The 16,037-nt window shown below is 34.2% G+C and overlaps 1 protein-coding gene across 3 annotated transcripts; it reads right to left on the minus strand.

Annotated features, from left to right (window-relative positions):
• Positions 1-2,939: 2,939 nt before the first annotated feature.
• copz2 (COPI coat complex subunit zeta 2) lies at positions 2,940-15,149 on the minus strand. Of its 3 annotated transcripts, XM_065252792.2 has the most exons (10): positions 15,012-15,149; positions 13,413-13,481; positions 10,491-10,575; positions 9,152-9,243; positions 8,906-8,961; positions 7,594-7,671; positions 6,346-6,397; positions 5,276-5,314; positions 5,040-5,072; positions 2,940-3,852 (listed from the first exon to the last, which is right to left on the minus strand). In XM_065252792.2, the coding sequence occupies exons 1-10, from the start codon at positions 15,027-15,029 to the stop codon at positions 3,805-3,807; spliced, it is 570 nt and encodes a 189-aa protein (XP_065108864.1). In that variant the 5' UTR covers positions 15,030-15,149; the 3' UTR covers positions 2,940-3,804. The 3 variants fall into 3 exon arrangements, with proteins under 3 accessions (XP_065108864.1, XP_065108866.1, XP_065108865.1); XM_065252794.2 differs by lacking the exon at positions 5,040-5,072 and having other exon boundaries at positions 15,012-15,141; XM_065252793.2 differs by lacking the exons at positions 2,940-3,852; positions 5,040-5,072; positions 5,276-5,314 and adding an exon at positions 5,327-5,838.
• Positions 15,150-16,037: the final 888 nt, after the last annotated feature.

Consider the following 16,037-nt stretch of genomic DNA (forward strand, 5'->3'; position numbering starts at 1 on the left):
AAAAAAAAGTAAGTCTAAAAAAGGTCCCATTTTGACTAACAAGAGAAACGCCGCTGTCTGTGGTGCTGAAACAGAACCGCACCTGACCGACAGCTGTCACCAACACTGACCGCTGTCCATGGTTCTGAATCCACCTTTCTGCTATTGTCTTAATAAAGTTAATTGTGCAAAGTCCCGTAGTGGCATCGCCATGATTGAATAATCAATATATACATAACAAGTGTTGTTAGGCTTTATAAACGCCTACAGCTTTATGTTATTCGTATTATGTCATGTCAATAAACTACTCAGTACTGTGGAAACAAGGTCAATGCAAAAAACAAAAACAAAAAAAACAGGGGGTTAAATATGTTTACGGTTAAGTCCTTGAGGAAATCCGCGTGCAGCTGTGAGCAAGTCTTTTTGTGACGCTTTGCGCCGCATGTGTCTTTGTCCCATGAAAAGTTGTTTGACTGATGATGTGAGATTCTTTCATCCGGCGCATCTTCACTTTGAAGCGCTTTGTGCTTGCAGCTGCAGGCGATCTGAAATCTATTAACACCCGCGACTCTCTTAAAAACACATTTCCTGGGGATGTGAAAATGCAGGGACACGTGTGTAGCATGTTCGCTTTGTGACCCCTCTGTAATGGTATGCATAAATCATTGATATCAACACAGACTAAAAATAGTCGCCTTAAATGTTATCACATTTAATACACTCTGCTAAATTAATGTTACATTTAACCTGTTTCGCCAGTCTTATGGATAATAAGACAGCTGAAGATTGAACAGCCTCTTGGTTTAGTAACTTTTGTAAAGGACAGTGTATAACTACATGTGTCCACCAGATGGCGCTATTGACAAACACACTGCAATCATTCACCTATATGAGGACCATCATTCTTTGTCAAAAACGAAAGTTTTTTTTTCCTTTTTATCTGTGATACTATTCAGATGCCTTTATTTTAAACAGCTGTATTTTAACTGTGTAAATAGCATTCCAGGACGACTGTATGTTGCTACCGACCTACCTTTTGGTAGGCTTATGCATAAATGTAACATACCATTTTCACGTTTAATCATATATGTTACAGTGCACTCCATACAACTGACCGATAGTTATAAGGTTCACCCGACTATTTTATAAGGAAAGCATTTTTAACAAATCTTTTAAAATTATTACTGGCCAACATGCAGTTTTTGTGATAAATAAAAGTACTTAGATTATTTGTACTTTGTAAAAAAAAAAAAAAAAAGTTTACGAAGTACTTTGTGATTATAAAATCCGTTTGAATGTAGTGTACTCTTTTTTTTACATAAAAATACAACTTTTTTAATAGACGATCTAATTGGGTATGATTTAATACATACACAATTATATTTTGGTTTAAATACGGAGGTGTAGACTGTACTTTGGATTTCCATTGGCCTACAGCTTAAATATTTTACCTATATCTTTTACATAGTTTTGGTTATTAAAATCTTGAATATGAACATTGACAATGATTGCTCTAATTGTATTAAGAATGACATAAATCAGAAAGCACCTGAGCTGCATTCAAAAAAAAAAAAATTAATTGTAGCCTAAACAAGAAGATTTCAAGTAAACATAAATAACAAGCACTAAGGGAACAAAGTTTAATTGTCGGACTTATATTAGATTAGAATAAACTAAATTATGCATTAATAATATTTGCTTTAAATTCAATTTTGGCTTCTCTGTAAAAAAAGTTGCTTACTAAATGTTATGGTATAAATAATGTGTATAATCAAAAAGTCATTTCAACTTATTTTACATTTTAACAAAAAAAATGAATGCAGCTGAATTTTTGTTTTTAATTAACTAAATGTATATTTCATTCAAAAAGTTTTTTTTACTTTTCTTAATAATGTTGTAATACATAATAATATTGCTGTCTTAAATGTTAAGGTATAAATAATTTGTATAAACAAAAAGTAATTTAAACTTATTTAACATTTTAGCAAAAAAAAGGCAGCTGAATTTTTGTTATTTTGTTTTTAATAAGGAAATGTATATTTCATTATAAAAGTTTTTATTGACTTCTTTTAATGATGTGGTACTGTAATACCATATTAATATTGCTGCCTTAAATGTTAAGGTATAAATAATTTATATAGGCTAAACAAAAAGTCGTTTAAACTTATTTAACAAAATAATAATAATAATAATAATTATAATAATTATAATAATAAGGCAGCTGATTTATTGTTATTTTTATATATATATGTATATTTCATTCTAAAAGTTTTATCTTACTTCTCTTAATGATGTAGCCTAGTAATACCATGATGATATTTGTAAAATAAGCATATATTTGTCATATAAATATTTTACTTTACCCCATTATGCAAGGACAAGAAATAAAATATAATTTTAAACTTTTTTTACAGCAAATAACTAACGAAATATTTAATAGCTGTGTATCAGAATCGTATAATTATTCCAAGACATAAGTTCCGCAGCTTATTTTGTTAAAATGAATTACAACAGCATTACTTAATCATGTTAAAAGCATTTAAAAAACGAAAGAACTGAAATTTGAGGAATAATTTATTGCTAACTGCTAAATTTTGACATCTTTAAATGTACGCGACACCAAAAAAATCTGATTGGAAGTTAACCCTACTTGGTCAACACCCATGTTTCTACGTAGCCCAAGTTAACTTTGGCCACTCCTGCTTTGACAGTTCAACATATTATTGGTTGAAGCACGGAGGTGGAGACCTGGCTTTGCGCTTGCCATTGGCCTAAAGCGTCCAATGGCTGAACAAACCACGCCTTCCTTCTTTATTAATGGTATTTTTATGCAGGTTTATGTTGAATATTCATGATTAACCAAAGCTAAGTGGTCTACAGGACATTTTCTCTCACCAATGAAGAAGGAGCAACAATGCGCTCTTCGCAGACTCAAAGAGAAAGAAACGACTACACACAACTCCTATCAAAACCATATTTATTACTTTGTGGTGACAAAACCATGATAAAAAACGAAACAAATTAGGTGTAAACGGGAGAATGTTGTATGTGCAGTTTAATTTCCTAGAAAAACATTCTAGTAAACAAAATATATTATTTCCATTATTAAAAAGGTATTTATTCTTGTACTAAATTTCCATAGCACATGTAGTGTGAATTGTCTTGCCTTGCCAGACAATTGTTGATATAATAATGCTGACAGACCCCATATTAATATAATAATCTTTATAATTTTAAGCAAAATGAAAACCTCAATGTAACATCATACATTTGTACAGCTAAATATGGCTGTTGAAACATTGCAAAATCCTTTTTTTAGGTAAGCTTAAAATATGTGGTGACTAAATTGCATGGTTTTATTTAAATATTTCTTATGACTAAATGCACTTAAATGTACTATACAACCAAAATAGTAATTTATTACATTATACATGGTGTAACATAACCTCTAATCTATTGTAACAAAAGACCAAACCAGGTTTGACAATCATAGGAGCTGATCTCTATCAAAATCAAAAGACAATATGTTTGCTTAAAAAAGTAAATTATTTTAAAAACAGCTTTAGACAAAACACCCAAGTACAATGTGCAGTGCAGGGCTGATATTTTGCTCGGAAACTGACTGGCAAAAACATCATTTCAAAAAACGCTAAATATTCAACAAAAAATAAATATACATAAACAAAAGATAAGATGCAACTGTCCTTATGCACTACTTTTACGATGCATTAAATTACAACTTATAAAAACAAAAAGAAATTGCTTCCCAAATCACTTTTAATAATTTACTCATTCCTTCAAGTCACAAAAAGTAGGCTATTTGACTTATTTCAGAATTGACCATTTGATCTGCTCCTTTGCTGACTGCAACACCTAAAAGAAATAAAATACGATTTTCAGTTAAGAAGTAGATAACCTGACCTCCTGTTCATTATTCTGTGTATAAAATAATGTGTCTTATAGCATAAAATTAGTTTGTGTTGTTAATTGGTTCATGAAGTAATATTTTGGTTATGTTGTAAACATAATTTTAACCCAGCATTATATATTATATATATATATATATATATATATATATATATATATATATATATATATATACAACAATTTTGTGGTTAACTTAACCCAAAAACTTTAAATAATAATAAAATAAATCAATAAATAAATTTTTTCAGGCTTACAACAATTTCCTCAATAAACACTGTAAAAAAACAGTGGACTGCACTGATTTCAGAACAGCAATGAGGGGCTCATTTCTTAACAACAACAACATTTGGGATAGTTCACCGAAATATGAAACCTCTGTCATCTTTCAGTCACCCTCATGTTGTTACAAACCTGTATAAATTTCTTTGATCTGATGACCAAAGAGGAAGATATTTTGAAAAACTGTTAAACCAAACCGAACATGAGCCCCATTGACTTCCATAGTAGGACAAAGGAAAGTCAATGGGGCCTCTGATCAGTTTGATTAAATTAGATTATATTCAGGATATCAGTATTTGCACAGGTACAGGATTAGGTGATACTATGGAAATAATTTACAGGTGGGTGTGTACTATGAACATAATATCCTACAGAAACTTACAAATGGATATGTATATAAGTTAGACTTACAAAACAGTAGTGAAATGAACATAAAGTAGTTTACAAACTTTAAATCAACAGAACAAAGAAATGTATATATTTGTAACAACATTAGAGTGTGTAAACGATGACAATATTTTAATTTTCTTTGGTGAACTCTGTCTTTTAATACTCCGAAAATGTCATATTATGGCCACAAGGTGGCGCATGAAAACCGCAATATTGGACTCATAGCGCTGCTAAGCTTTATCAGACGTGCAGTCAATTTAATGGGCTCTACTGTCAACTACTACAGTATTCAAAATTGCTGTATTCCTCTCTTTTTGGAAAAACACATTTATCATAAAAAGTAAAAAAAATTAAGAATCTATATTTCTATTCTATACAGTCTTGTTTCCATCTGGAAAAACAAAACACTACATCAACCCTGAACAGGCCCGTGCACGTGCATGCACAGGTATGTGTGCACTTACATTAGATGTGATATTCAGTTTCTCAGTGATGTGCTGTAAGGGTTAAAGGTTAGTGGGGAAGAATGAGAATTAAATAAGCACAGATGTTAATGATGGTTAGATTAACGAAGATATGTTAGATATTTTAAGAGTTATAAGAGAGGACAGTTTAACATCAAAGCCATTAACAGTTGAAATTGAAGGTTATGTTTGTGTGCATTTGCATGCGTGCAAAGGTGTATTTGTGTGTACTATACCTGCGCAACACTCTGCTCTGATAATGGGCCGTCCTCCGCCTGTAAAACAATCAGAATGCGGAGAAACTGAAATGAAACAACGAATGCAGCAACCATCCGTGCAAAATGCAATACTTGTTAGGTGTTAGGTCAATGGCACACCACATCAACTCTTCAGCTAACATAAATCTGTGTATATTATAGCACTGCCCACTGGATTTATAACCCATCAGTCAGCAGTCTGGACTGAGGTCTGTTACACTGAGATCATGCCATTGATCGAGTGAGTGCCTGTAAGCATAACTCATGTGATTCAGTGTTCCCACTCCACAGAAAGAGTTTTATGGCCAGACATCAGGGAGCGTGGCATGACGTTTGCTTAATATTGATTGGCTGCTTCTGGCACTTCCACACACTCGTGCATGCCATGCAGTTACCTGCCTGAGCTCCCACCCTCATCTCTCTCTCTCACACTAAACCAGAGGAGAGCGGTGCTACAAGAGCTGGCGTCTTTCTCCTTGGCCCTCCACGTTCCCAGTGATGTAATCAAAAAGGACAAAGCCAAACGCTTGCTCTGACAAATACTGACAGGGCAAGAAGAGGGGACATTTAGTTAAAGCTTGTCTGTTTACGTGAAAGTGATAAATTAGTTTTGGAAGCCGGCTACTACGTAAAAGCAAAACCCAAATTAAATTTGAATTGTAATTGCATTAAACTCTATCAAATGGAAAAGACTACACTAGTCCTGCTATTCATCCACATGTTCCATTTAAAATATGAAACCGACACAGTTGGAAGAGAAAGGGCAAATTCCGGTCAAAATAAAATGATGTGCTGAGGTATTGTGAAATTATTTAAACAGGAAACAGGATCCTGGGATCTAGCTATCAAAGCAAGTTAGATAACTTGCTGTGTAGGCTATCATGAAAAAAACATTTGAAAGCAAAATACACGATTTAAAACATGTTAAAGTATATAATGGTAAATGGACTGCATTTATATAGCGCTTTTAACAAACACATAATGCAAACACTAATAGCTCAATATTTATTATGAAAAAAAAAATAGTTTATCTTTATCTAGTCTCTTACCTTGTAGTTGACCTTCTCAATGACCTGTTGAGGGTCACTCTCCAAAATCACTCTGTGAATAAAATAAGAACAACATAAGGCTGTCAGAGCTACTGAATTTAAGCCATATTTTTAATATCAATATTAATGTACATTTTAAATAAACATAACCATCAAGATAATGATAACATGATTTGATATTTTGTTGCAAATGAACACTGAAAAAAAAATTCATAATTAGGTCAAATATGGACCAACCCGACAGCTGCACTGTTAAAAAAATATTAAATATATGTACCCTAACTGTTACTGGGACGCTATCCCACAGATACATATTTGGTACCAATATTTACCATTGAGACAAGCTATAAATATGCATCTTTGAGAAACAAATAAGCTCTCTGTAATAGCAAAAGGTACCTATGAGGTACTAATATGAATCTTTTAGGTGCAAAGCTGTACTTGTTGAAAGAGTAAAGCCCCAGTGACAGCTGGAGTACAAATCTTGACCATTTTTCTGACAGGGTGGTTTAAATAACCCAAAATGTTGGGTAGTTTCAAATATGGATATTTTCTAGGTTTAAAGAGGACATTTCACAAGAGGTCAAATAAATATTTGGTGGCCCCAGAGTACATGTGTGACGTTTTAGCACAAAATACCATAGGTGTGAGCAAAAATTTGTTGTTTTTGGGTGTGTCCTTTTAAATGCAAATGAGCTGATCTCTGCACTAAATGACAGTGCCATGGATCGTGAAGATTAAGGGCGGTATTATCTCCTTCTGACATCACAAGGGGAGCAAAATTTCACATGCTTGCAGAGAATGGTTTACCAAAACTGGATTGATCTTTTTCACATTTTCTAGGTTAATAGAAGCAATGAGGGCCCAATTATAGCACTTAAATATGGAAAAAGTAGATTTTCATGATATGTCTCCTTTAAAACAACCCAGCATAAGTTTATTTAAACTCAGCAGTTAGGTTGGTCCATATTTTACCCAACCTTGAGTGCAATTAATACATTTTGTTGGGGCAGTTTCCCAAAAAAAGACTTATCCTAGTCCCAGACTAAAATGCATGTTTGCGCTGCCTTAATTTAACGTATCATTATCAGTGCCATTGTTTTGTCTCAAGGCGCACACCAGTGTTGTTTTTCTAAGGTTTGTTTGTTAAACATAACCAATGCCTAGTCCTGAATTAATCTAAACTACCCTAAAGTGTCTTTTGTATGTTGCATGCAACCTGAATATTAGTCAAGAATGTATATTTACCCTCCATCGATGATTTCATCCACCATCAGGAATACCCCGTCCATATTATCTAGCAGAGTCTTTTTTTCCACATTTTTTCTGTTGGGAAAAATGTGCACATGCACAGGTTAATGATTTGAAAAAAAAAGGTTGGTAAGAAGATTTTCATTTTTGCTATGTCTCCACCAGTTTCTATGGTTACCACAAAACCTTGCATACTAGGAATTCAGGAAATTCTGACCAAAGGCTTACACAGATGCCACACTCACCACTGAATCGTACAACAACGTCACAGCCACATTGGAATGGTCAAGACTTAAGTAAACAGGAGAGCTATGGATTTCCTAGATAAAAACTATTTCTCTGTGGAGTAGAATAATTAATGACAATGAACAATTTCTAACTATCAAGATTCTAACAAAATAGAGACAGGACATGTTCTCCATGTAGATCAGAAACCATTGAAATTGCTTAGAAAATATAAACATTATTGTGCTTTTAATCCAGAAATTACAGCTCCCCTGTTCACTTGTATTCGTTTATAGGGCAGTCTTGACCAGCCTAATATGGTGAACTCATTGATATATTGCAGCATTTAATGCGGTTAATGCAGCATACATGTGTAACCTTGAACCACAAAACTTGATACAAGGATAAATGTTTCAAATTGAGATTCAGACATCAGCTGAATACATACATTGCTGAATAAATAAGCTTTCCATTGATGTATGGTTTGTTAGCGTATGACAATATTTGGCTGAAATACAACTATTTGAAAACCTGGAATCTGAGGGTTCAAAAAAAATCTATTGAGAAAATCGCTTTTACAGATGTCCAAATGAAGGCCATAACAACACATTTTCAAATGATTAATACATTTATTTTTATTTTTACTGTAAAATGTAGTAAATATCTTCATGGAACGTGATATTTACTTAACATCCTAATGATTTTTGGCATTAAAAATGTGACTTATGACTGGTTTTGTGGTCCAGGGTCACATATGTCTATGATTCTGGCATAAATTAGCTTTAAGGAGCCAGAATGACACATGATGACATTACACAAACATGTACACAAAAGTCTTTTAAAAATAAAAGAAGAAAAAAAGAGGGTTTAGCAGAATGTAAGTTACATACAAGCATTCAGTCCTTTTTTTACTTATACTTCATAAAAAAAGAAGCAATGATTATACACATTTTCTTTTGGAGATTACAGAAAAAGAAGCTGGAATGTCATTAACCAAACATGATTTAATGTCAAATAAATTAAACTAACCTCTTAAACATCAAAAAAGTATAAACTTTCTATGGATATCATAGTATGAACTCACCTTAACATCAAACTGAGAGACTCAAACAGGCAATTCAACACTGCCATGAGCATGAGCTGAGATCAAGACATACAGAGAAAGAAAAAAAAAGCAAAAATGACGCATCCTGGTATACAAAAAAAATAATCAAATGTTTCAAGGCTTACCAGCATAAAGACTTTTTTTTTTAAACTGTAAGAGTTGCTGTCACATGCAAAATAAGTCACACAACCTATGGCTTTATGCTCATCTGTATGGATGACTTACCTCATTCTCCTGTGCGCTGCCAACTACGTAGAAGAACAAATCTATACTGCTCTTGTAGACTATCGTCATTCCCTCTACGAAAGCAATCTCATCTGCATGGAGAAAACGAAATAAGACATTTATTTTAGCTCAAAAATTTTTTTAAAAAATCTAATGCATTACAAGAAATAAATACATGTACAAATGCAATGTGCCCTTATATAAAAATAATGAAAAATGCATTATTTTATTATGGCAGATAAAAAATAATGATATATTGACTTTAATTGAAAAATTTGATATATATATATATATATATATATATATATATATATATATATATATATATATATATATATATATATATATATATATATATATATATATATATATATATATATATATATATATATATATATATATATAATTCAGTAACACAATTAAAATGAACAAGCTAACCAAGATCAGACAATTTGCTTTTAGAAAAAATGAGGATGAGGGGTATTTAATATATTTAATGGACAAAATCTGAAATTATGAATTGTGAAGCAGTTCGGGCAATACAGCACAGTACAATTGGCAAAGGAGTGCAGCCCACATGACATGTCTAGTGCTGAACCAGGATCAGTTTTTTGTTTTCTATCAGTTTCCTTTTAAGAACCGGGAAAGCCGACTACAGATCAGTCTTTTATTCTCAAAAGGTCCAGGTGTCTGATTACTATCAGGTCGGATGCTATTTATACATCTTTTTTACCCAAGTAAATAGCCATGCATTCACTTTTACAAGTATTTGGCAGAAGAATGAAGCGAAAACTAGCATCAAAAACAAAATACATTTTAACAAACCAGACAATTTCATCTTTCACCAGTTTCACCTATTTGAAGACAAAAGAGGTGTGTATTCGGACCATGTTACAAAAAAGCGAACACTTGAACAGGTGAGATGATCAGGGTGGCTTTGTTGTCGTGGTGTCATACACCTTAACCCCACAGGGCAAGTGACAAAAACATTTGTGAAATCTATAACAGGTTCTCCACCCTGTTTCCCAGTAATTTGACCTGGAACCATGCAAATGCTAGACACAATTTAATTGACCAAAACCCACTGTGAAACAGTTCGGGATTCTGGTTTTATTTTGGGATGTTTACTTTAAATATAAGATTTAGATATTCAAAAACTGGGCCAAAAATGTAGATGGCTGCTAAATCACTAGAATCAGTATATTCAGCTTATCAAAAGACGGGATAATGGATTAAGAGGCAACTCAAACCAACATTGTTTAGTCACTGTGATAAATACATTTGATAGTATTGGTTAGCAAATTGTAATACAAAGGCTGCTTAATAATTTAAAACTTACTGTCAGCTTTGTGGGTTTTGTTGAAGACGTTCTTTTCAAAATTCTTCTGCTCTTTCATGGATGGGTAGAGCTGAGGGTCATAGTACTGAAATAGCAGAGTTTTACAGCACATTAATGGTGATTCATAATACATAAATCACATTTCCATATTCTGATGATTGAACATATGTTTCAGGGCTGTTTCTGAGGTTTTAAATGACTCAGTGGGAGGTATGAAACTAACATTATGCGCCAGTTGAGATTTAAAGGGAAACCAGGCAAGTCTGCGTAATATTTCTCTACGAGCTCCCCCTAGTGTCTGAAAGTAAATACTTTCAAACTTACTGTCGTAAAAACGAACTGTTGTCCCTCCCCCCTCGGAACCAAGTTGATCAGCTTATTTCCAATCCAGTTAGGTTTCCCTTCCGTCAAGGGTTTTCGATGCTTCTTCCCCGGCTCTGCCATTTGCAACAATCGCTAGCCGTGTTTAGCTCGCCTGCCTCTGTGTTGTTTGCCGTAAAGTGATCCTGCTTCTCGCGATATCTGAGACTTTGCGAGACTGAAGGACCCTGGGTCGGATACAGCAAACTTGCAAGTGGGGTATTCTTCCTACAAACGGTAGGGGCGGGCGAGAGAGTCTTCATTCGTCCGGTAATGAGTCATTTAACCATATAACGACTTCCGAAGATGATTTATTAACTTAAAAATGCTGCCTTGTGTCCCTTAAACACCTGCCTGGACTATCTGGTTATAGACTGTTTCATCAGACGCACATGCAGTAACGCGATTACACTTCTGGTCGGAACTTCTGGTTCCTTTTTTTTAATGGTCTGACTAGTTGCTAAACCTAACTCCTGAACAAATACCTCGTCGAAAATAACAAATGTTTTGGTTTCCTAGGTAACCTACATGTTGTTTATTTTTGCTTGTTATATAAATAAACTAATTTAAAAATACTTTGTTGTTGTTTATTCTCAGCAGAGTTACCCGGAAGTTATGTGTATTGACCACAAAAAGCTGCTTGTTTATGTTGTTACTGCTAAAATCCGTCTATCATGCATTTAATTAAATCTAAAACTAAACTCTAAAGTATTATACGCACATAATGGCATCTGATTATCTACGCATTACTGCAACAATCTTTAAAGAGGTCATATTATGAGATTTTTTAAAGATATAAAATAAATATTTTGTGTCCCCAGAGTGCGTAGGTAAGGTTTTAGCTCAAAATACCCCACGGATAATTTATTATAGCATGTTAAACTTGCCACTTTGCAGGCCTACGCGAAAGTGTGCCGTTTTTGGGTGTGTCCTTTACAAATGCAAATGAGCGGATAAAGTGCAAACACTGATCACAATGATGGTGGTTTGTTGTAATTGAAACTCAATTGTGTTGTTAATTCCTTCTTTTCTCTCTCTTTCTCTCTGCACTATGGCAGTGCTGTGGTTGGATAGTGCAGATTAAGGGGGCGGTATTATTGTAATTCGCCTTGTTACCTACCCCACAAAACAGGCAAATCTGAACGACCTAATTTTTCACATGCTTGCAGGAAATGGCTTACCCAAACAAAATTACTGTGTTGATCTTTTTCACATTTTCTAGGTTGATAGAAGCACTGGCGACCCAATTGTTACATTTAAACATGGAAAAAGTCAAATTTTCACGCTATGACCCCTTTAAATTCTGATTGGTGGTTTACCGACATGGGTTTTTTATTGTCCGATGCCGATTTTGAGAAAGCAGGGTGTCCAATTTACCGATATAACACAAGTATTACTGTTAAATGAGAGACAAAAGGAAAATTTATGAAACTAAATAAACACTTGCTATGCATAAGATTTATAAATACACCCTTTTAAAGTATTTGAGAAATTCTTGGTGACATATGAGACATATGTACTGCGAATCTGACACCTCACGCTACTGTTTCAATAAGACTTTGCTGCACACCAGAGTGTTTGTTGTGCATAAAACAACATACGGTCGCATTAAAAAGTGAATAATGCTTGGTTATTTTGCTGTCTGTCAGACTTTGGCTTTACATCGAAGTTAGGGCTGTCATGATTATTAAATTTGGCTGACGATTAATTGCCTTATAAATTGTGACGATTATGCCGATTCATTTAGGGCTTTAATAATTATGACGATTAATTGTCTGGTTTATTGCTTTAACATTTAATTCTCATACAGTAATTTTTTTTGTTTGTTCATGAAATAATTTTCAAACATTGTTGTGATTATTTAAATTAAATCTTAAATCCTGGCATTAAATATGAATACACATAAAACAGATTTAAAAGTAATTATTTAATGAACATATCTTTCAAAAACTGAAAGTTCTTAATAAGAAATAAACACAAAGTGTCTGAAAAATAAAAATGCAATCAAAATAAACTGACAATACCAGAACAGGCCTTAAATAGTAGCTAATCCTACTAAGGTCATATTAGTACTGGACCACATGTCTGTAGTGGCTGCAAAAAATCTATTCCATACAGATCCTTAAGAATAGCATCCTTCACTTCCCTAAATTTGGAATTTCTGTTTTGAAAATGTATGTTTTACCAGTCAGTTAATGCTTATCAAAGTTTTGCAGCATTTCATTTAATGAGAGCCATCTGATACGGTCTCGTTTATACAGGCGCTGCATTGCCCATTGTGTTTCTTAGAGAGATGTGCAATCATTGTGGTGATCTGAAATCATCGCAATAAGGTTAAAGGTCATTGTGACAACCCTAATCGAAGTGTCTTTTCAATAGGAACAGGGTTTATTGGCCAATTATTTTATTTTATTTTTTAATAAAAACTTTTAATACCAAATATAAGCCAATTTATCATCCACTGCGATATGTAGGTCTATAATCAGCTATTTTAACTTTAGCAACTCTTCCAAAAATGTATAACCCAAATATATATAATAAAGGAGGTCTTGCTCTATGCACCTTTGAAAGCAGTCTGTTCCCATCATTGTCTAAGATGAAGATGGCCTTCACTGTGTAGAGCGATGGTTCCTGATTGAAAACACATTCATAAAGTTACCATTTAGCATTCATTATTAGTGAAGTTGTTCAACTTGCATTTCTGATAAGTAAAATCTCAAAAACTGCACACAGACGCCATTAATCTAAAATCACAATGCAGATAATGCATACCAAGGCCTTCCTCATTTCGCCAAATAAGAAATGTTTTTAGGACAACATTCTTGTCAACCAGATTAGAGGTATACATTTACAGTTAATATGAAGTTTTGGCTTACAACCAGGGTTATTTGCTTCTACACTATAATTTCCCTCTCATTTTAGGGATAAGTTATGCTTAGATTTTGGTGTAGGAATTTTTTTCTTGATCCAGAGACATCTCCCATTTTATAAAATCACGTAGAGCAAAAAAAAAAAAACAAGTAAAAAAACAAGAAAAAATCTAGGCAGACAGTGTTGTCTGTGTCTTTTGGCTCTCACAATCCACTCCATCAACTGGGTCCATCCGAGCCAAAGTTCTGTCATGCACTGACTACCACTGATTCAGAGCCTGAGTGTATCACAGAACTTGGGCCAGGTGAACAGAGGAAGAAATGGCTTTCACATCGTCTGGAAGAGGATCCTGTTTGTCATTGTATATTTTGTAAATGTCTCCATACACACCTTCAGGGCCCAACAAAGTAACTCCACCCTAGATAAACTGTGAGAACTCCCATTTGCTGGAAGTGTACACACACCTTGTTTTAAAAGTTTATATAGTATAATCCTTTAACTACTAAAACAAATTAATAAGTAAAATCGGCCTAATTGTCTGAAGAAAAAAGTAAATATAGCAATTATCCTATCCTTCGCATGGAGATGAGTGCTGCTACTTTGCAACTGCTAGTTGGAGTAGATTTTGTTTATATAGGTCAAGACAATTAAAATTGCCATTGTGAGCAACAACCCTGGTTTGATCCACGTATCCACCTGTGGAATCAATCGCGCGCACCATCCAGACAGCGCGCGCTCCACTCGAGACGCGCAGAAGACGTGGCATCCACGTCCTACTCTGAAAACCCACATCTCCCACTACCATACAGAAAAACTTTCAGAGCAAATTACAATAATTGAAGCAATTCAGTGCAACAAGAGAACCTTCACTATTGTTGCATTCGAACGCTACAATGTATTATCCGTTTATAGTTTGCGTGGCAAATAATGTGTTACATTGTGTCCCATAAATGTACCATATGCGTTCGTTTCGCGAAGAAATCCGTTCGCTTACTGCCCACAACAATTTCGCGAGAAAAAAAATCCATGCACGAGGGCTTGTACTAAACTATCATTCGAAATCTTTCCCGTTGTTTAAAACTGTCGAGTGTCTAAAAATAATGTTTCAAGTTAGCACGCTAAGCCGTACATTATTATAAAGCGCAAATAGTTGGAACTGAAAACACATTTCTCTGTAAATTCAAAGACATAAACTGTGAACACGCTAAGAAATCCAAGTGATCTAGTCTTTCAACGTGACAGTGAGTAAAATACATTAAAAACAGCGATTAAATGACACATAAATCCTACCAGTGCCGCGCAGTCCATGGTGGTAGCTCAGTGTTGACGTGGACAGCTTTGAGCTGTCATTACACTAGCGCTCCTCCTGAAGCTTTCTGACTCACAGGAGGCGGTGCTGCAACTGCAGCCATATGTCCGCCATGTTGGCTCAGCTTTACGCGTCGGTGCGCATGCGTGACAATAACGTATCGCGAGAGCGATATTCGAAAGCTTTAAAATTATTTTGATTTATTTATTTAATAAGTTTAACAGTTGAGGTAGAATAAGTAGAAACTTACGCATTATATATAAACATACATTTAAAAAACAAATAACAACCGTCACAACATATGATGAAACTGGATTGACTTTTATTTTTACAAAGTAATTTAAAAAATAAAAATAAAGCTGCGCAGACCGAACAGCCCATGACAAGTGGCACGTGAGTGATATGAAGCCTGTTCTTTCGTAATGCCTTCGAGGTACTTTGATTCTAGTAGAAAGCACAGTGTTGTATTTAAAAATCATACGCTTAAATTGTTTTAAGAACTGAGTAAAAGTATTCTGAAGTCATCTGGTCTGTTCTAATCCATTTTAGAAAGAAAATTTGCTAACGTGTATCTGTCATCTAATGTAAATAATTAAAAGACTGCAAGGTTCGAGCATTTAAAAGGAGAGGAGTTCGGCTTCGATTATCCAATCAGAATAGAGGAGGCGTTGAGTGGAGGCGGGATTTGAAAAAATTCTCAATGACGATTGGCTGGGGGCTGCTGCCGCTTTGATTCAGAGGACAGGCTCCAAAATGTACTCCCTACGCCACAGGAGGCAGAAAAGCTGTAAATACTCAGGGCTTCAAAGGGTGAAGCAATACTAAGCTGACTGCAAATGCACTCTTTAGTGTAATAGCACAGATAAAAATGGGCCACACCAATTTTAGATTAATTTTATCAGTTAATCCTGACTGTATAAATGGGAGAACAATATAGAATAGACAAATTTGCAAGATGTTAAACTGGTTCAGAAGCACGTCCTGTTTCATTTTTTAAAAACTATATA

The sequence above is a fragment of the Paramisgurnus dabryanus genome, chromosome 3 (genome assembly GCF_030506205.2).
Source record: "Paramisgurnus dabryanus chromosome 3, PD_genome_1.1, whole genome shotgun sequence".
NCBI lineage: Eukaryota > Metazoa > Chordata > Actinopteri > Cypriniformes > Cobitidae > Paramisgurnus > Paramisgurnus dabryanus.